This window comes from Protopterus annectens, chromosome 11.part0 (assembly GCF_019279795.1).
Source record: "Protopterus annectens isolate FY-2018-M chromosome 11.part0, PAN1.0, whole genome shotgun sequence".
In the NCBI taxonomy this organism is placed as follows: domain Eukaryota; kingdom Metazoa; phylum Chordata; order Ceratodontiformes; family Protopteridae; genus Protopterus; species Protopterus annectens.
In genome coordinates this window covers 241,629,291-241,651,216 of record NC_056745.1, presented here as the reverse complement: position 1 = coordinate 241,651,216, position 21,926 = coordinate 241,629,291, and the positions used below count along the sequence as shown (strand labels likewise).

At 37.0% G+C, this 21,926-nt stretch overlaps 1 protein-coding gene across 2 annotated transcripts in view; it reads right to left on the bottom strand.

Annotated features, from left to right (window-relative positions):
* Positions 1 to 21,926, bottom strand: part of LMNTD1 (lamin tail domain containing 1) — a 1,453,405-nt gene that overhangs the window by 122,073 nt on the left and 1,309,406 nt on the right. For both annotated transcript variants that reach the window (XM_044087661.1, XM_044087662.1), the window contains exons 14-16: positions 21,335 to 21,594; positions 10,447 to 10,622; positions 6,625 to 6,728 (exon numbers count right to left, since the gene is read on the bottom strand). In XM_044087661.1, the coding sequence (XP_043943596.1) occupies positions 6,625 to 6,728; positions 10,447 to 10,622; positions 21,335 to 21,594 (540 nt within the window). The remainder of the gene's footprint in view (positions 1 to 6,624; positions 6,729 to 10,446; positions 10,623 to 21,334; positions 21,595 to 21,926) is intronic.

Below are 21,926 nucleotides of genomic sequence, written 5' to 3'. Positions count from 1 at the left end.
TTATATTTTTGGAGTCTAATCCTTTTAGATAGTGTTCACTATTTTTAAAGCTTTATTGATTATCTGTTCATTCTTTGGATAGACTTGCATGTTTACTTGAATACTAGATTACAACTTTTACCTTTTGAGTTTATAAATCATGAGTTGTAGAATTTATTTAGATATGGTAGTTTTGAAGGAGGGCTACAGGCTTAAAACTACATTATATGAAAAATTAGTAGATCACAGTATTATTTTGCATGACTCTAACTGAACCCCTCATCCACCATTAATCATTTACCAAAGGATTTACCAAAGGGACAATTTATGCAAATAAAACACAGCAGATAATTTGCAGTATAAGAGAGGTATAGTTCAAGCAGAGAGATTTTATAACAGAGGATCAGATTGAAAGGAACAGGTTGCTGAACAGGATACTGAGTAGATTACTTAACAGGTTACAGAACAGTGTGCACTGTTAAGTACAAATAATCCGTTCTCAGATGTATTTTAAGCAAAAACTTTTATTACCCAAAAACAGCATAAATGCTAAAAAAATGGTGTTTTATTCCCAGCATTAGGACTTCATCAGATACTGAACACAGCTTCCCCTAATGATTTTATATTCAAATGTTAATGACATTGCATTTTTAATTAAACTATTAACTACCCAGTCTCCAGATTTAAAAGTCCCGCTCAGTATTAAAAAATCTAAAACCACCTTTCTGTTTTCTATATCCAAAATGCAGGTCTAGATCACTTTCAACAATGTGACACTTCAGCGAATGACATTTCATCGGAAAGGCTGTTCATCTAAATCTGCTCTTTTGGGGGGCTGCATCCCCCACACACCCAGATAATTATATATACCAACTCTGAGATTGCACTACAGTGAGGAAAGAGCAAATTTCCTGATCTTCACTGTACTGCGATCTCAATAAGAAAAGTTTGATGAAAGGCATGTTCGATGTAAGTGAGCCAAAAATGTCATTGACTGAATTGAATTTTCATTGAAGTGATATATACCCCAAAATGCATACTGTTAAAAATAAATCTTATAAAAATACTGTAAATTTTGAAATTAAAAAAATGAAAAAAAAATGATAGAAAAAAGTAGAAATTAGCTACTAAAGACGTGGATATAGTAAAACAAAAAGAGTGACCAGAACCACAAATGCAATTAAAAGCATTTAATAGATGTGATAACAAATAAAATAAAAGTTATAAAACGCAAATGTAAGCACACTTCCACCATGTGGCTTCATCAGGCAGATATTAGCCAGTGCTAGGGGCATCAATTAAATACAATTTAGAACCATCACATGATTTGTATTTTAATTCATGAATTTCATTATGCAATTACTTAAGATGTATAAAATCACTTAAAATCCATCTTATTCAGACCTGGGCAATGTGAGCTTTAAATCTATAAATCCACCTTAGTTCTTCCTGTTCAGTTAAAAGAACAACATCACTACCCCTTAGGTTCAAAAATAATTTTCAAAATAATGAAGACATGGATATTAAAAACTGCTGATGTAAACACTGTGTTTTTTGTTAAAAAATGTCTCTATCAAATATTTTCTTTTATGTCAAAGACTACTTAAAGGGAAGAGGAATGACCCAGTATCACTGCTCAGTGTCACTTAAAACATTTATATGTATATATATATATATATATATATATATATATATATATATATATATATGGGATCCATCAATATGTTCAAAGTTTCACTACTTCGAACCCCACCTCACCGAGTCCACTTGTTCGAAGTAGTGAAACTTCGAACATTGACTTCGGTAGTCACACTACAGTGCCGAATGGGAATATTCCCTTTTCCCTGCTGTAGTGTGATCTTGGAGTTGGTATATTTAAGTAGGGGGTTTGTGGGGGGCAAAAACATGTTTTAGTGGTTTTTTTTTTGGTAGTCTGGGGAACTAGACTTCAGCGAAAGTGCACTTTTGTTTAAGTGGACTTTCGCTGAAGTGTAGGGTCTACTGCTCTATTACAAAGAAGTGTATTTTTGATGTAAAGCAGTAGACCCATATATATATATATATATATATATATATATATATATATATATATATATATATATATATATAAATATATACTAAAACATATAAAACACATAAATATATAAATATAAATATACTAAAACTCAATACTGTGATGTACAATAATACTAAGCAATACAGGACTATAATCAAAAGTAATAAGGACTAATTTTATTGTCCTTATTTTTTCAGATTATATCATACATGTTTTGCTTGAAGTACATCTGTGAATGGATTATTTGTACCTTAACAGCACACATTATTTTCAGTTTGACGTAATTGGTTGTTCTGGTGCCCTGTTTATACCTTTGTGGTTTGTTTGTTTGTTTGATAGGTTACAGAACAGGTTATGAAACAGGTTACTGAGCAGATTATGTAACAGGTTACAGAACAGGTTATGGAAGAGGTTACTGAGCAGATTATGTAACAGGTTACAAAGCAGGTTACTGAGCAGATTACATAACAGGTTACTGAACAGGGATAGCTGACACTTTAGTTTACCAGCTGAAACAAATTGTACTACAAGGTATTCAAATGATAGCTGGAGGGCCACCAAGTTTGTCCAGAAATATTGGCATATATTGTGGTGCTGTGGTAGCGTTGTAGCCTCACAGTAAGACCTTGTCCTGTTCAATTCTCAGCTACAGCATCTTCTGTGTGGAGACATGCATGAATGGGCGTATCTTCATTGAAGGTTGTGCGGCAGGGCCAGCAACTCAGCACGTAAAAATCTACTGCCAATCATTAGCGGACCGGAGTTCCACTGTGGCGACCCCTAACTGGGAAAAGCCAAAAGACACAACATTAACTTCAAAGACAGATAGTTTAGACAATAGCAAAGACCAGCATGGTTATAAAACAACCCTAAAACTGTTAGGGAATAGTCTATGGGCTTAGAATACAGGTGGTTCCACTATGGTTCAGCAAGGTGCATTTCCAAGGTGAACCAGAGGCACAGCAAGAGCTCATACAGCTGTGCTTGAATCCTGCATACACCACAGGATAAATTCACCAAAGCAGTTTCCTGAATGGAGTGCTAACACTTGAACTGGTGCTATGGTTTGTTAAGGCACACCACACCCCTGAGAATATGAAAAACAAGGATCAGTGCTCTGCCTCTCACTTGCCACTTAGAACAAGTGATGGTACTTGAAACAAGGGTACTCTGGCCTACAGCAGTAATGAATCTCCTCTCCTATACAGGAGTGATGCAAACTGCTGTCTTTGCGTGTGGCTGGTACGTTTTGTATGGCAGCATGGTGAAGCATGACCAGTTCCGTACCTTCCCATGTTCCCTGATGCTGCAGTAGATCACTGATTTTTCCACATATTTCACGCCTCCCCCTCATAAAGTTGTGCATTATTATGTAAAGTACCGAGGTTTACACTCAGTCAGTAGTGCCACACACAGAGTATCATGCTTTTTATCGCTCAAAAAATGACTGTTGAAAAAAACTCTGATGTCTGTTAACTTTTTAAGCGATGACCAGTAAAAAGTAGCACCTTCCCTCATTTTTGGCTTTGACCAGAATTCTTCAGCAGAGGATTTGAGAAGAGTAATCTCTACCACATAGTGGCATAGATGTCAAGTAATTTGCACATGAATTCATGACATAACAATGAATAAAGGAGTGACAGTATATAATACCAAGCCGTGGTAACTTGTAGATGTGGGAAAATAGGGATTATTTATTTATTTTGTGTACATATTACTAAGGAAAGATCATCAGTCTATGTGGACCTATTAGGAGTTATGCTGGGAGTACTTCTCACTTATAAGAATTATCTCAAAAGTATTGATGAGGAAAATGGAGGATGAGGGTATGAAAACCAATACTGTGGGGGGCGACACACTAATAGCAACAAGCATTAGTCTACTACAATAAAAGGCAGACAAGTCAGTCACATACAAAGAATGGAGCTGCTCAATGTTAATGCAAGACAGTAAAAAACAGGAGCTAATATTGGGAAGAGTTCTGTGGTATGATATGACAGATACTTACAGGAGCTAATATTGGGAACAGTTGTTTGGTATAGTATGTCAGACACTTAAGCACAACAGGATCCATGTTGGGTAGGTATACGGCAGTTTGAAAAGCCATGCTGCCATTGTGATGCTGTTCAAAATCCTGTGGTGGCTAAGTGCCTTACAATAGATTTTTGTTATTGTTTTTGCCTTTTTTCTTTGCTACCGTTTTCGATGCATTAACTCCTCTTCTTCCTCTGCACTTTTGACTTCCTAGTACCTCCTCCTCTTTCATTGTGGTATCTCCTCCCATTTGTGCATTTCAGTTTGCTGATTTACCAGCTGGTAACTGAAACATACCTGCCATATAAACTTGGCCATTAACAGCCATGGCCAGCTGTCTTTTTCCGAATAATTGAACTCCCAAAATAGACTTCATTCACAAGCACAGGACATGTACAATACAGTAGATATAAACATATGATGAAAACAAATGTATTTGTGTATACAGTTCAAAATAAAAAATATAAAATAGTCAAAAAACAGCAACAGTTATGTTGTGTATACTGCTCTCTTTACATATGACTCATTTTGTCAACAAAATGATCAGAAGCTTTCGTAACAGAATATCAGGAGATGTCAGGCACAGAACATAAAAGTGCATCTATAAATGTACTGCCTTGTCAGATAAAAAATAGTTACAAAAGTATGATTCTTTCAAGTGTTAAAGTAATAAAATGCTTTGAGGTGGGGTGGTAACAAAGATAGCTTGTTATAAAGCTTGGAAAGAAACTGGCAAATTAATTTTAGGTAATTAAACAGAGCTGCTTAAATGTGTTCATTCTGTAGTCATTCTTCAGTGGAAGAAGGAAATTAACCAGCTATGTTAATTAATTTAATTTTCAGATGTTGTGGGTGACACATATTGAACAGGTGTACATAATAATATTTAATTGAGTTTATGAAGGATATAAACAAACTTTCAGAGCTTATAAAACCATTTTAGTAAAACAGATGAAGGATTCTGTCTGAAATATGAATGCATTTGTATGTCGTTTGTTTTATTTTATTTCATTTGCGATATATTTTATTTATATCTCAATAGTCTTTGATGGCATTTTTTTGGATATGATTTAAATGTTGTCTTCCAGAGGTGTGTGTGTGTGTGTGTGTGTGTGTGTGTGTGTGTGTGTGTGTGTGTGTGTGTGTGTGTGTGTGTGTGTGTGTGTGTGTGTGTGTGTGTGTGTATAGGGTGTGTGGTTGTGCTTGTATGCATGTTTGCATGTACAATCATGTCTATGTGTGTATAAGCAATTAGCCCTTATTAGCTGAATGGAAAACACCATATATAGAAGGAGCATGTGATGATTACCATGGAAAATGGAAGGTGCTGTACTGAAAGCACTGCTAAAGAAAACACGCACATCCCACGCAAAGTAATATATTAGGCTTGAAGTAATATTTCACTCACCATCTTAGGTGCTACCACAGTGGCACTGTATGTACTGACAAAAAAACAAAACTAGTGAAAACAAAAAAGAGAGCGGATTTGTAGAACTAAACTCCTTTACTGGTAAAGCACTGGGTCATTTTAACAGATCTACTCACCCCTGCAGAGCGGTAGGTACAATCCCATGTGAAAAATGCCCTTTATACACTGTTAGTTTTACCACCACTGCAAATTAAGAAACAATCAACAAAAAACACAAGTAATAATTTGTTTGCTGAACCATTTTTGAGAATGTTTACATTAGTGGGAAGGTTTTCTAAAATCAGTAAACATGTAATCAAAATTACAGTTCCTATTTATCTCAATAAATCACATGTTCAAATCATTGAGCTCATGCCTTGTGATGGCAATATATTTACTTTAAAATTACTAAATTTTTAAAACCATGTATATTAAAATATCCTAAATTGATCTATTTATTCAAAAAGGCCTGTAATGCTTATCTAGCTAAGGCTTTTATTTTGAGTAAACATTTAATAGATACATATTCATTTAAACCCGGCATAATACAAGCCATGGTACGGATCTGCCATGCCAATTCTATTTCCTCGAGTTTAAGTTGCCATGGACCACCCCTGCTGTTACGGTCTACTTTTAGATAAGCATTACAGGCCTTTTTGAATAAATAGATCAATTTAGGATATTTTAATATACATGGTTTTAAAAATTTAGTAATTTTAAAGTAAGTATATTACCATCACAAGGCTGGGTGATTTGGTATTTTTAATATTGAGATAAACTAGGCATGAGAAAGTTTATTGTCTAAGGTTTACTGATTTTAGAAAAACCTATGTAAAACAAATCTCTGGTTCAGCAAACAAATGGTTACTTGTGATTTTTTATTGTTGATTGTTTTTTACTTAATTAATTGATTGCTTGATTAGACTAACACTGTGTATAAAGGGCATTCCTTTTCACATGGGATTGTATCTTGTATGTTTTTTGATGGTCTGAAGAAGTTGGCTTACCTTTTGCCAATGAAAGCGCTTACCAATAAAAGACAATGGCACTGTATCACACATCAGACAACTGATAATAAGAGAGGCCTCTTTAAGTTATTTTAGTATGAATAAATCACTGGGTCATTTTAACAGACCAATCTACTCACCCCTGCAGAACGGGTAGGTCCTTTACTCCGCTTGCCTCCAATAACTTGGCTCTTCTTTGAACTGTTAGTAGTTTTACCACCACTGCAACCTGTGCTGAAAGCATCTGTGAACAAAGAAACACCAAAGACTCTCTCATAATATATACGTTAGTTGCTATTTTTGAGAATGTTTAGTCATTAGTGGGAAGAGTATACTATTAAATTTAACATGTAATCAAAATTACAGTTCCTTTACTGATCAGCTGAAAGTCACATGTTCAGATCACTTGAGCTCATGCCAGAGATGTTTTTATATAAGAGTTTGACAGTTGCTCAATTCACATATGAGTGTAATCATAGTGTATTCATTACATTACAATACATTATGTCATATGAAATAAAGTTTAGTGGGTGGTCCAGTCTGATAACCTCCTGGAGAAAGAAAAAGGTACGTTTTACACCACCTGTCAATGATGTCTATTTCTTTAAGATGCAAACAATGTGGACTGAGAATTGGAAAATAAAAGGGTGTAAAATGGGGTCTATATTAGTAAATTGATGCAGCAGAAAGCCGAACACTGTTTCATCGACACATATGTGTCGAACTCCCAGTTAACCGAACGGCCAGATCACAGATTTTTTTCCTAGGGAAATAAATTGGTTGGCCGTCGCTGTGAATTTGCCCTTTTCCCCACTAAAGTGTGATCTCAGAGTTAGTCTATTTAGTTAGAGGGGGTGTGGGGGGGCTGGGAATGTGGCTGGCAAAGCCCCCTACTTTATAATGTTTGTACTGGTGTGTCGTATGTAGTTGGCCTACCATTTTTTTTCCCTAAGAAAAAAATCAGTGATCTGGCCATTCGGTTACCTGGGACTTCGACACATATGTGTCGATGAAATGGTGTTTGGCTTTCTGCTGCTTCGAATTGGTAATATAGACCCTGTAAAATGTGTTTTTTTCTGGGTTTCCTTTGCATGCATTATACTGAAGATGAATACATGTGTTATTAGCACATGCACCCGAGACCACCATTTATGAGCTGTTGTTGTGTAGCTGTTGTGACATGACCTCACATGTTTTGAGAAAACATAGTGGATCCATCATAACCACATCTTTAATCTCATACTTATCTGAGAATATGATGGAAAGCTGATTTTCGTTTAGAGGACATAATCTGTGAGTACGCTCTGTTGTAGCACTGCTTTATATAACAAAAATTGCCTTAATTAAATGTACAATTGCTAAGCAGATTGAAACATGCAGAAAAGCTTGGATAAAAATAATTACTTTTGTTTTCTGATTGATCTTCCCATTAAATATTTGTCCTGAACTTTTCGGGAGCAGTTGTCACTAAGGAGTGAAACCTAAGGACATATTTCTTTTTCATGAGGCTTGAAGTTGTCATGACTTGAGATTTCTAATGATGTGTTTGCTAGGCTATGCAAAATATTTTGAGGCTGTTTAAACTGATGTGTGTGTGTGTGTGTGTGTGTGTGTGTGTGTGTGTGTGTGTGTGTCTGTATGTTATGTACACACACCCATGCACACAAATACACACGTCCAGCAAATTCTGACTCAAACATGTATACACACAAACCCACAATCACACACTTACAAACACACAAACTCAACCCCCCCACAGACATGTTTTGCCTTTTAATGTCAATTTTCCTTGTTAAAACTTTCCTGTTTTTGTGTCTATGCTTTGATATGCATCACTATAGATGCATGTGGAGTGCACTATACAAGACCGTAACTATTAATATTATGATCCTGATGGCACAATACACTGAACTGCATTTTGTATCAGTGATAGTGTAGTCACTGTGGTTTGTGTAAAAGTGTCATGCTGATGACCTAGTGAGAGTGGAGCAGCTAAATATGAATAAGGGAAGTTCTGTTTTTGTTCCTCAGTTAGTTTTTAATTACAGGGGATTGTTTTTAAATTAAAGTCCCAGTTTAGAATCATGTGACATTGCAGCTAGTTTTTTTTTGTATTATTAGTTTGGGAGCTCCACTGTTTTTTGTTGCTGCGTGGTTACCAGTGGTGTTAGTGTGTAACATGACTTTTTTTGCTGTATTATCCAGACCATCAAGTCCTTACCTCTCTTTTCTAACATATTTGCTCCTCCACTGCCTAGCTGTACCTTCCATTTGGTGTGCAGTATGTTCTAGTGGGAGGTTTCACTGTGGTATTACCTTTTAGTATTTCTATACTCTATAGAAGTTGAAAAGGTTTATTGGTGTCTGTGATAGGACATGGCTAAGATGATGACACAATGATTGGGGTGAATCAATAGGCAGTCACATGATCCTCAAGGCATTTCTACAATTTACTCAGGTCCTGCTAATGAAGATCTGTGCATTGATATCAAATACATGAGTGATAATATCGAGTTGTGCACACAGGAAGAAGTTTTTCAGCACATCTGAAGGTATTGATGGACAGATCTGCTGTAATTCTGTGTTTTATATAATAGTCTATGTTGTTGCTTACAGAGAACATAAAAATTATTAAAAGACACAGAAGAAATCATATTTCTCTCTACTGAGACTACATTAAGTTGTGGATTATAAGCTTCACTTGTGAACAGGATTAGATGATTTGAGTTTCTAGAAAAGTGTATGGTCAGGGAAAATGACTCTGCTCATTGTATACAGGTGAAAGAAAAGCTTTCAAGCTTCATTTTAAGAGAGTGAAGTATAATAGCAGAATGCTTAAGATGATGTATTCAGATATGCTGCAGATTTTCATTAATAAATAATTAAAAAAATAAAATAAGAATTAAACAAAAGGGTTTGCATCCAGATCAAAAGAGATCATTGTGCCCCTCTACTCATCACTCATCAGACCCATCATACAGTACAATTTCCCATTTGGGATGTACCTTACAAGACACCTGCAACAGCTGGAAAGACCACAGAAGTACCTCACCAAGAGGATCACTGGCCTCAAACAGATGCCCTATGCAGCTCGACTGAAGAAACTCCAGCTGTACTCGGTTGCATACCGCCTGCTCAGAGGTGATCGCTGCCTGACACATAAGGCCATGTCCAAGCCAGAATTGATGGAAATGCTCAACCTAACACAAACCTTATCCCCTTGAGCCACACGCTCTAGGGATCTAAACCTCACCACAACAATAAATACGACGTGCTGGAGTGATAGAGTTGTGTCCCAGAGACTTCCCATGCTGTGGAACAAGATTCCATTCTACATTAGGCAGAGCTCCCCACTAGCACTCTTCAAGAGAAACCTTGACGAGTGGATGGGAAACAGAAAGTTTACCCCGGGGATCACTTCAGTGGCTCTGCTGGACAGAGGCACAGAGAACTAATCTAAGGGGGCGGCGAAAGCCAACACATTCTGGCTAATCTTATAAATGCCTTCGGGCAGATAGCCTAGTACCTACCTATGAACCTATGAACCTAAAGAATTCATGCCATTTGATTTACTACTCAGGGAAAGGATGGTGGCATTTCCTGGTTCAGGTTTGGAGTAGGGGAGGGGATGTAAAGCAAAGAAGACAAGTGATTTTGCAGGGAACATCAGTGCAATGGCTTACAACATCTGTCTTGACCCTCTTGACATTGTCTAGATTTATATTAGACATACCATTTCTTATCATCATGTGCCAGTGCCAGCTAATCATAGTTCTGCAGACTTTGCTACACTGAAAGCATTTTTAAAAAAAATCTATCATTTGCCTCATACATTTTAATTTCTGATTTTCTTTCTGAATTCTTAAAAATCATCCTGTTTATTTTAAATGCAAAGTAAGTTAAAGAAACACGTAAACCAGTAAACATTGAACTATTTCATCTGTGGTTAATGTTTAACTCACCAATAGGAGTGCTTGCTTTTGTCACATGTGACTTAGACTGTTTCCAATCACTACCACCATCATCATCGTTGTTGGGCAGAGATCTTCCTGGACAGTAATCAGGATGAGTGGCTGAGGCTGTACTTTGACACCAGGGACTATGTGAACTAAAGAAAGTGGATGGCATCTCCTTCTCTCTGAAAATATAAGGTTACATTAGATATCCCAAGAAATTGTAATTACTGCATGCCTTAATATTTAAACATAACTTACACTCAATGTCACCATTACATGTTTAGTGTTATGGAAGAGCAAAAGGCTAGTCTAGTAAGCAAATGGCGCAGGACACACAACCAGTGTACAACAGAATATCAGCCCATTATACACAGTCACACACACACACACACACACACACACACACACACACACACACACACACACACACACACACACACACACACAAACACACACACATGCACACACACACACACACACACACACACAAAACCACACACACACATGGGCAATTTGAGGGATCGCTGGCTCACCTATCAGCATTCACTTGGGGAGTGGAAAGAAACTGGAGATCACAGGAAAAATCCACATGGACATAGGGATGACATGCAGAACATACCCCATCTGGAAACCAGACCAGAGAACAGAATGCTTTGAAGCATTGATACTACACCACTGTACCACCTATTAATTTCACACACACACACACACACACACACACACACACACACACACACACACACACACACACACACACACACACACACACACACAGTCATAATATAACAAGAGTCATACAGACACATGCACATACATGAATCTAAGTAAATGTTGTGGAAAATAGACTAATATGACAAACTTGCTAAAAAACAGAAATGTTTTATTTTCTACTCGTGTTATATATACTATACAAACACTGCTATAAAAAACAAAGTATAACAAACTTCCTTAAGTGTCACTGAAGTTTTCTACCTGATTTATATATGCTGTGTAAACACTTTCATTTGTTATCTACCCAGCTTTTTGTTTTCAGTAAACTACTTTTAATAAAATGTACCACTAGTGTCAGAGCAATTCACCTGACCAGACACCATTTAAAGGGGCACTTGTGCCAAGTGGGTTTATGTCATTAAAAGAAGTATAAAAAAAAATCAGTGTCTTCTACTCTCACTTTCATGCTATTGCAACCGTAGCTTTAACATCTGTTTCAGTTTACACTGCCTCCATCTCAGCTAAATAATATCACCACATCCTTCCTCTTCCATATCACAACAGACTTCTCCAGTCAGCTTTTATCAGTGGAGCTCTCTTATTTCATCAAGTCTACCCTACAATTTAAGAGGGGCTGTGAATTCATTTGCTGAGCATCAATCAGCATTTGGAACAAACATTTCATTTGGATTAACAACTTTCCCCAACACTAACACTAGCAAGCTTTATCTGCTCAAGACCTTTCTAAGAATCGTCTTCCCCAAGTTAAATGCTTTGGTTTTTTATGTCTTCTCCTCAAATCTTGAATCTTTCTCAAAATGCAGTGTTTTCCTTTTCCTGTTCTTTTTTCTTTGAGTCTCATAGTAGTCCTTAAAGTGAAATCATGGAGAGTTACCATAGGCATTGCTTTTATTGTTGCAACTTAGAAACCAGTAGGTTTGTGATTCTTGTGAAAGCATACGCACTCTCTCTCTCTCTCTCTCTCTATATATATATATATATATATTTTTTTTTTAACTGCATTTTGTTGTAGCCTCTTCCCATAGAGCGACAGAAGCCCTTTGATCTCTTCAGCAATATATAGGATTCAACCAAGTACCTATGACCTTTGTGTTGCTACATAACTACGTTTAGGGGTAGGGACAACAGCCCCTCCTGCATCTGATCAGGAACTTTGCTCCTGTCAGTGCATTTTGCTGTAGCTTGCATACAAATTCAATTATGTCTTGAAACTGTTGTTTGAGATAAACAGATTTCAGTGGTCAGAGTTTGTGGCAATATGTTTCAAAATGTCACGATGTAATTAGCACTAGCAGATCTCCAAAACTTGTATTCCACATTCTGTTTTTGTCTTTTATTTATCCCTGTACTTTCTTTCTAATGTTACTAGTAAGTAATATTGTAGCATAATTTACTTTAATTGTATATGAAGCTGTGTATCTGTAGGCGCATATTTTACATTGTATCTACAGTACAATACAATACTTATTGCATGTAATCTCCTTGAAGTTGCACTTTTGTAGCTCCATTCTTTTCTATGCAGATTTGTTGCTTGATTCACTTTGCCTTCTACGAAATGAAATGTTCACGAAATGGCTAACTAGCTAAACTGTAGAGATAAGTATTTTAATATAGTCAACATTCCCCTCTCCAGTTTAACATAGCAATATTTGAAACAAACTCCAAAGTTTCATAGTTGTATCATGCACATATATTTGTCCATAGTACCTGTACATTTCAAAAGAAAAAAAAAGAAACTGTCAGTAACTTCGCATATAAGTTAAGGACATAGTTTATCCCTGAACAGCTCTGGTATGTTGCCATGAAGTGTACCTGGATAGGTATACTGAAACTTGTATACACTAATATGCAACATCAAAATGTAGGGTGATACAAAAATGAGTCCCACAGGAAAATAATTACAATGTTGATTTAATCATGCATACATATGAAGACATAATTCTGTTTAAAACATTACTGAGTTTATCTGCCGAGGACTGAGAAAGTACCTTTTTAAAAGCACACCAAATAATTTTCAACAATGTTGTTGTTTCTTTCGGCTTTTCCCGGTTAGGGGTTGCCACAGCGGAACTCCGGTCCGCTAATGATTGGCAGTTAATTTTTACGTGCTGAGTTGCCGGCCCTAACGCACAACCTTCAACGAAGGTACGCCCATTCACGGATGTCTCCACAACAGACGCTCTAGTTTAGAATCGAACGGGAAAACGTCTTGCTGTGAGGCGACAATACCTTACTTATCCTTTCAGAAGTTGTTTGGGCAATACTATCTGATATAGGACTGTAATGGGTCTCACTGTCTCCCTTCCCCTGACAGGTTAGTCAGCATCAACCACTCCTCTCTGTTTTCCTCTTATGGATCCTTAAGTGCATCCCTAACTGATCCCAGGTTATCTGGGAGACAGGTCGTACTTTATTTCTCTGTGCAGCTGAATTTGGTTATGTTAGTTAAATCTACAATTACTGTTTACTGCAATAATTTACCATTTTATCATTCTGCCAATAACTATTATAGTTTTGAGAATATCATTTTAGATGCTCACAGGGCCTCTTAATTCTCATGTCATCTTTCAGCACCATGGATATTGAAGTTTTGCTGGACCAGATGATTTTCATCTATAAACTGAGGATGGATTGTCCTTTTTATGGATGATATTCTTTTTCTAAGAGAAAGCATCACACAAAGTCGATATAAGGCCCCATTATGGCTCATAAATGAAACATTTGTGAAGCAGAACAGGAAGCCAGTTATGACACATATTTTCCCCTGTAAGTTTCAGCTAGGGATATGAAATAGATGGGCTGAATGTTCATTGGTAAACAGGTGTCGTTTAACTACACTCATCTTTCAGACTTGAATAAAAGGCTTCAGTAATGAAACAAGAGAACCACATATGTGCCCAACATCAGCACTTCATTTTGGTATACAGTGTTTCTAGCCCTTATGCAGTTGTTTCCTTTCTGTCTCTCTCTACAATATTGGACACATTATGGTAATGTCACAATTTAGTAAAACATTATAAAATACTACTTACAACATCCTTTGCATAGGAAAAACATTTTAAGTATGATTACAATATTCAGTTAATAATAATAATGATAATAGTAATAATAATAATAATAATAATAATAAATTCTATTTTGGCTTTTTAAGTATGATTGCAGTATTCAGTTAATAATAATAACAGCAACAACAATAATAATAATAATAATAATAATAATAATAATAATAATAAATACTATTTTGGCCTTTTTAAGTATGGTTACAGTATTCAGTTAATAATTATAACAGCAACAACAACAACAACAACAAAACAACAATAATAATAATAATAATACTAATAATAATAATAAATACTATTTTGGGGTCTTTTTCTTGCCCCAGTTGTTCAAGAGTCCAACTCCATTATGAACATGGCATGAACATGGCCTGGCTGAGGCAGATTTTCAGACTGCTGCTATTCTACAGCCTTGATGAAGTTTCTATTTTCCTGACCATAATCCCTCTTTTGTGACTGATGCTTGCACTCTTACAGATGTTAGGGTCTGCTGTGTTTTCATCTGAGAGTATTCTATTTCCTGCACCTGCTCTATAAAGGTTACATTATATTAATAGCTTAGCACAGCCAACACACACACACCCCTGGCACTTACAATGGATGCCACACAGCTCTCTGTCTCTAGTAGGTGGTGGCAGTGCCATGGTTGGAGCATCACCTTCCCTCAGGAATGGATAAATGTTGTTACTCCCTTGCCCTAGCTGGCTACTTCAGCTCTGCAAGCTGAGTCCCAGTTGTCTGGGTCAAAGTCAGGACAATATCACTTCATGCTTGAGAGTTGGCTATTATTATAATATGCAGTTCTATGGAAACCTGCTGGATAAGAACTGGTAACTGGTAATGTCTTTATCTACCATCATCAGCCACAGCTTCTCCTCCAGATATTTTATGTGAAGATCCTCAAGGCCCTGCTATCAAGAACAATATTATCATCGTACAAGACACTATCCTGTAATAGTTTGGCATACAGGCATAAACATATCAGCATAGGCTTATAAGCAGTTTCATCCAGATGCTCTCAGTATAGTCAGACTTACATTAGCTGGTACCAAATATTGCATCTTTACTTGATGGCTCATTAATGTATTAGAATCTGTTGTCTGGAGTGATGTCATTGCAGTCAATGCTTTCTACTGCAATTGCTGAGACAAAGTTAGGGAACAGTATAAGCCAGTGTCCATTAATTGCACAAACACCTTACTTACTGAGTTTTCTACATTAGCTGGATGATTGTACTCAACTCATAATGTTCCTTCCTGAGACAGTACAGATTCAGGGTAACCAAATATGGCTCTGTACTCTACTAAAACTAAATCAAGATAGCTGAGCTCAGCATAGAGGCAACAAAATCTCTTATTTACCTAGGAGAGATGGAAAGAGTTCATAGGTTCACAAGAGGTTACTAGGCTAGCACCCTTAGAGTGCTTACAAGCATAGCCATGTTAATCCTGAGTTGCCTCAACTGTCCTTGGTTAGATGGATGTAATTCATCAAGTGAGTCTATGCTAAACACTGACTACCCCTGTCCATGAGGGACATGGGTGACACTGCAGCATCTGTCTCTGGGAGATATTGCTGCTCTCCAGCATGTTCTGTTAATGTAATAGGCTAGGTAAAGAGCAAGTGACTCTTGTGCCATTTGACTTGTGGATGTGCAGCATATCCATCAGGGCAGGGTGAGAGACTGCCATGTAGGCCAGGCACACGTTGCCTCTCAGTAGCCTATATGATACAGACCACGGTGACAGGGCTTTCAGTCTATCCACATAAGTAATGGTTTGGAGTCCCTGTATTTTCTTGGTGAGAAACCACTGTGGTCTCTCCAACTGTTGCAGGTGTCTGGTGAGGTATGTGGAGAAGGGAGCATTGTACCCTGTTAATGGTCTGATAAGGGTCAAGTACAGTGGAGTTATAACATTCTTAGACCTGGATGTGATGCCCTTACTTATGAGATGCAAAACATAGAAGGCTTTCCTTATCACTGTGGAAACTTGGTGGTCGAAGTTCAGATTGCTATCTACCTGTGTTCCAAGATCTCACACCACTGGGTATGAATTTAGGGAGGTGCTGTCAATATTGTAATTAGCAGGGAATTCTGCTTTGACAAAGGGGGATAATAATGCACTTTTTTTTTTTTTTTTTTAGTTTTACACCATGGCTTTGGTATCAGTCATTTGTCTGTGTTAGCCCCTCCTGTAATATGTTAACATCATTTGGGGACTCAGTAATTTGCAATTGTCAAACTTGGTAAGTCAAAGGCTGTCTACTTTAGCATGGACTTCCAAGAAATGCAAAAGGGCCCAGCAAAGATCCTTTTGGTACGCCACTGGTGATGGGTCTTCTGGTAAAGGTGGAGTCACCAACTTTGACAGTATGTGTTTTGTTGGTGAGACAACTGGCTACCCATCTAGTGATGCAAGGGTTAATCACCAGCTGGGAGAGTTTCTCAATGATACCTGAGTGGGGAATTTTGTCAAAAGCCTTGGCCAGGTCAAGACAGGCAGCATGCACTGTCTTACCTTCATCCAGGGCCTTGGTGACTTTCTCAAAGATGTATACTAAGTTTAATAAGTATGATCTACCCTTAAGAAAGCCAAACTGGGTTGAGTCTAGAGTTTGAATGTCGCCAATGCCCTTGTTGATAAGGTCCATGATGATTTTTTTCCATGGCCTTGGAAATAAGGCTGGTTAGACTTATGGGTCTGCGAAGGCTGCCAGCCCAGCTAGTTGGAATTTTGAAGTAATTCTATGTCATTTGTGAATAGTAATATGATTTGTATGCTTGTCTTACAAATGTAAGAAAACTATATATTATGTATATATTAAACTACTGGTGCAGAACTGCATGTTAAACTGTATGTTATATGCTCAGCTTCAAGAATGTATCCACAGTGTACCCTACTGGAAAAGAACGGAGTTAACTTGCAAACTGTAAGAAAATAAGTGAATTGTTTATGATGGTGTTTATCTCAGCTAGGAGACAGAATGCCTGCAGCTAGAAATTCTTTTTATTGTCTTGAAACAGCAATAATTACAGGTTTCAAAGGTAAAAGTATGTAACTGTTTTACGACTTCCATTTCCAGGCACATTTCCAGAGAGAGAAGTATTTTTGACATAGAGGTGCTAAATTTTTAAGTTTCTGTTAGCCTGGGAACTGAAGGCAGAGGCAACAAAGAATGATATAATCTGAGATAACCCAGCATAAATGTTTGATAGCAATTTATGAACTATCTCAGAGAGTGAGTCTGTGCATTTTGTATCTGTCTTTGGATCTGACAACATCCTCTCATCAGCACTTGTCTTGCTAAGCAAGTAAGTTATTTAGGTACAGTGATTTCTCTTATATATAGATAGGAATACAGTGAAGATTAGTTTACATGTTTTCTATAATTATTTGAGACTGTCCTGCAATGTTGTTTTGAAATATTTCCTGTGATTCTGGACTCTGTTGTCACTGTGTTGAGTTATCGAGTATTGTCTTGTGCTTTTATTGTTTATTATTAAATATATTTAAACCTTTTAATTGTGGCTGGTTTGTTTAGAGATATTTAAGTTCTTAGGGTACTTGCATATGTATTTGGTGACACTGTATAGGCCACTCCAATAGCCTTAAAGTCTTGGTCACAATTACCATTTGGATAATAGTAACATACACAGTAGAATTGGTCACCCTTTGGGGAGGGCCTTATAGTAGCTGATAAAGAGCTGGTTGGTGGCAGTGATAACTAACTTTTAGTCTGAGAAGAAGGAGGCATAGCTAGTAAACCTGTGCCAGCCTTCCCCATGAGTGTGTGTTTGTATATAAATCAAATCTCAAAGTGTGTGTGTGTGTGTGTGTGTGTGTGTGTGTGTGTGTGTGTCAGCTATTTGGGCAGGGACATGAAGCACTGGTTGGACAGAAAGAGTGCTGGAGGTTTTGACTTGACCACTCGGCTGAGATCTGACCCCTATAGCTGTGCCAGTGGGGAGTCTTAATGGGGATCTGGAGAGAGAAGGAGGGAGAAACCAGCCCCAGACTGACTGTGATCTCTGTGTGCTCTTAAGGGAAATTGTACTTTACTGTGTGTGTACTTGTCATCCTCCCTATGCGCACGTTCCTCACCGGTGTCAGTGGTGAGGATTAAAGCTCCTTGATTACTGGGCCAGTGCAGGGGCATCACAGGGTCTATAGTTTCCGGGTTCTGTTGATGGCCCCCCTTTGTGTAAGGGGGTTACGGTTGTGTTCTCCACTCTGCTGGAATACAGCCACTTCTCAGGTTATGGTTAAAGAGAACACCAAGTAGGTCTGCTAGGTCCTGTTTTAGATTGCTTAATAAGCAACCTGGGAGGCTACCTCGCCCCTTTGACACCATGTTTTTGGCCTTGGAGACCACAGATATGACTTATTTCTAGAGATATTAGGCAGAGGACTGGTGTCAGGTATGCTTTGGGGAATGGCTGGTGGAGACAGGGGGTGAAGTTTACTCCCAAGCTGTCAGTTAGTAGGTTGACAATTTCCTCTGGTGTAATGTGAGTGGTACCATCTGCTACCATTTCTGCATATAGCTGGACATTCCCTTTTAGATTTCAGAAGTAATTAAAGAATGCCTTACGATTATCCTTAGCTAAGGGATGCTATTTTAGCTTCATAATTAGCTTTAGAGGACTTTACAAGATATCTGATTTGCTTGATCAAGCTGTGGAGGGAATTCTTCCTTTGCTGAGTCAGTTTCCTCTTGTTCTTAGACATCAGTTTCTTCCTTTTGTTAAAACCTATGTCAGCAAAACTGTAGAGTTTTTCTGTTTATGTTGACAGTATTTTTATGTGTGCATGTGTGTGTTTTAAGTTCACAGTTTTATGAAACCCATTTTAATTTATTGTATGAACCATACAAATTTAAATTTTAATTGTTTTTTTAAAAATAATCTTTTTAAGAAATAGTTTTTTTAAACCTCTTAGGAGCATTATTTATTATGCTTAAGTTGGAGTTGTGAGCTTATTTATAACTACAGCGTCACTTCTAATATGAGATTATATGGACATGTTTTGACATATTATTTGAAATATTTGGTGTTTTTAAGAAACAATTAATATTAGTTAATTGTTTAATCATGTTCAATTTGGATTGAATACTATAAAAGGAAGAGTTTGGGCAGTACAAAACTGATAGCATGGAAAAGGCACACCTTGTATTTATCACAAGTAGCATTACATTTAAACAATACATTTCTATTATTTTTGTCCTTATTCCATGCATGTATTCATAAGTACTGGTATGAGTCTTTCTAGTCCATTTACCACCATAGAATGCCTTATAAATTGACTACTCAGAGCCACGAGAGTAACTATGAGGCTTAAAGGTAGTAACCTTAAATGGACTTAAATAATATGGAGTGTTAAGTTGTTCTTCTTTCGGCTTTTCCCAGTTAGGGGTCGCCACAGCAGAACTCCAGTCCGCTAATGATTAGCAGTAGATTTTTATGGTGCTGAGGTGCCAGCTCGACACCCAACCTTCAACAAAGGCACACCCATTCACGCATGTCTTTCGAATGCCACTCAACCACGGGGAGGACATGCAGATTCCACACAGAAGGCGCTCCAGCCAAGAATCATGGAGTGTTAAGTACATACTTAAATTACATGTTTGACATTTGGAAGTACAATGCCTATTAAAACTTTTCAAGACACCAAACCTACCATAGCATTCTTTAAATTTTCTTCCACTCATTAATAAAGAAAGGAAGGACACTGACTTACTGAAATCAATCTAAATCTGCAGCACTTATTTGTTGCAAGACTTGTCAGTTAATTTGCACAACACTTATTATAAGCAATTAGTTTACTAGTGTTTAAACACTGACTCTTAATTATACTTCTCTTTACTAAAGGAAATGCATGCTGCCATTAAATAAAATGCAGTTTCTGCACATTTTTTTGTGAATGGTTTTCATTAGTAGGTTCTACGTTATGATATCTTTGTACACCACAATGTCTAAAAATGTCACACATTTCTGTTGAATTCAATTAAATATATTGAAGAGTTCAATATGGGTTCCCTGCAGTGACAGCCAGAGAGGGGGCCTGTCCACATTCTTATGGACATTTGGCATCCAGAAGGTCAGTGCTAGCCTGGAAATGGACACATAAAAAGCCAGACAAATAAGGTATGATAAATCCATCAGTCAAAAGCTCTTTAGAGGATGTAGCTACATTCCTATATGCTTTGTTAATGTTATTTTCATTGCTTCTTAACAAAAAGAATAATCTAACAATTCATGTTTCTTTTTTGATAATATGTGGTGTCCATAAATACCAAAGAACCCAATTCGTTGGCTTTCATTATACAAAAGAAATTATCATGCTTTAAACCACATACTAATGTTTTCTGGCTATGAAAAATAATTCAAAACATATTCTTTTTCATTTACTACTGGTCTAATATCATGTTCACATATACGTTCCAAGGCCATTATAGTGTTATGGAGAGATGGTTTACAGAGGCAAGCTTTACAGCAAGCAACTAAAAAGCAATTATCATTCTTTTTTGAAAGAAATATAAATTCAACTTATATGTAAAAAGATTTCAAATCAGAAATGGCATCAAACAACCTGGCTTTTGCAGACAGAACAAAAGTTAGCCTCTTTTATAATAAAACAGGTTTCCTAGACTTAATAATAAGAATTTTGTCTGCTGGGCATATGTATGCCTTAGATGTCTGCTGGGCACATGTATGTCTTGCAGGAGTAGAACTTATATGATTTTTGGCACCCTGCTGAAAAAGGGCTTCCTCGTTAAAATGAGCTTTCTTCTTGAGTATTAAATCAAATTACTTTTGTGGATGACAGCAAAGACAAAGAGGCTGACTGACTGAGATTTTGTTTCCCTAAGTTAGAGGCATGACAAAATTACATAAGCTGGTCCACCACTAAACTATTAATAATATATAAATATATAAACCATCCACTAGTTTTCTCCTCAGTCCTTAAAGAGACTGATGCTCGCCTGTGCCGTGAAGAATATGTATTTAAACAAAAAGTAGTTTAAACAAGGCTACATTTTAAATATGCACTGCAAACATAACAATGTTCACCAAGTCGTTATACAATAATCATAACCTGTGTTACCTCTTCATTAAAATGGGTGCCTGTTCATCTGACTGGTCCACAAAAGGCTTTGATGGAACTGGACTGACTCTTGTAGAATATGCCAGTTCCAATTTTCCAGGCTCCATATCCTTTTCCTTTCTTTCGGCAAAGCTTTCCTCCTTAGCAGGTACAAATGGTTGCGTACTCTTGAGTGCTTCATCAGTGGGTTCAGAGTTAGTCTCAGGCCATGCTTGCTGGAATTTCCTGTTCCAGTGCCGAGGTGTATACCAGGCTATAGCCTGAAAACATCAAACTGAGAGTTAATTTCATATATATTTACCAGTTCACACTAAGATAATATGCATTTTTCTGTAATGCATTTGTGATTGCTTGAAAAGCAGTATTTTAAAACAGTGCTCTTACATAAAATACTATAGAATGACTGCATATAATGCAGAGTCATTTTAAGCAACAGATTTGAGGTCCAGATTTCCTTAGTTGCCAAGTAGCTATCTCATTAATAATATTGTACATACATTAATATATTCTAAAGCGTAATTGCTATACCATTTCAATATTTAAAAAAGTAAACAAATTAAAAACATTTAAGAGTGAATTTTATTTTACAAGA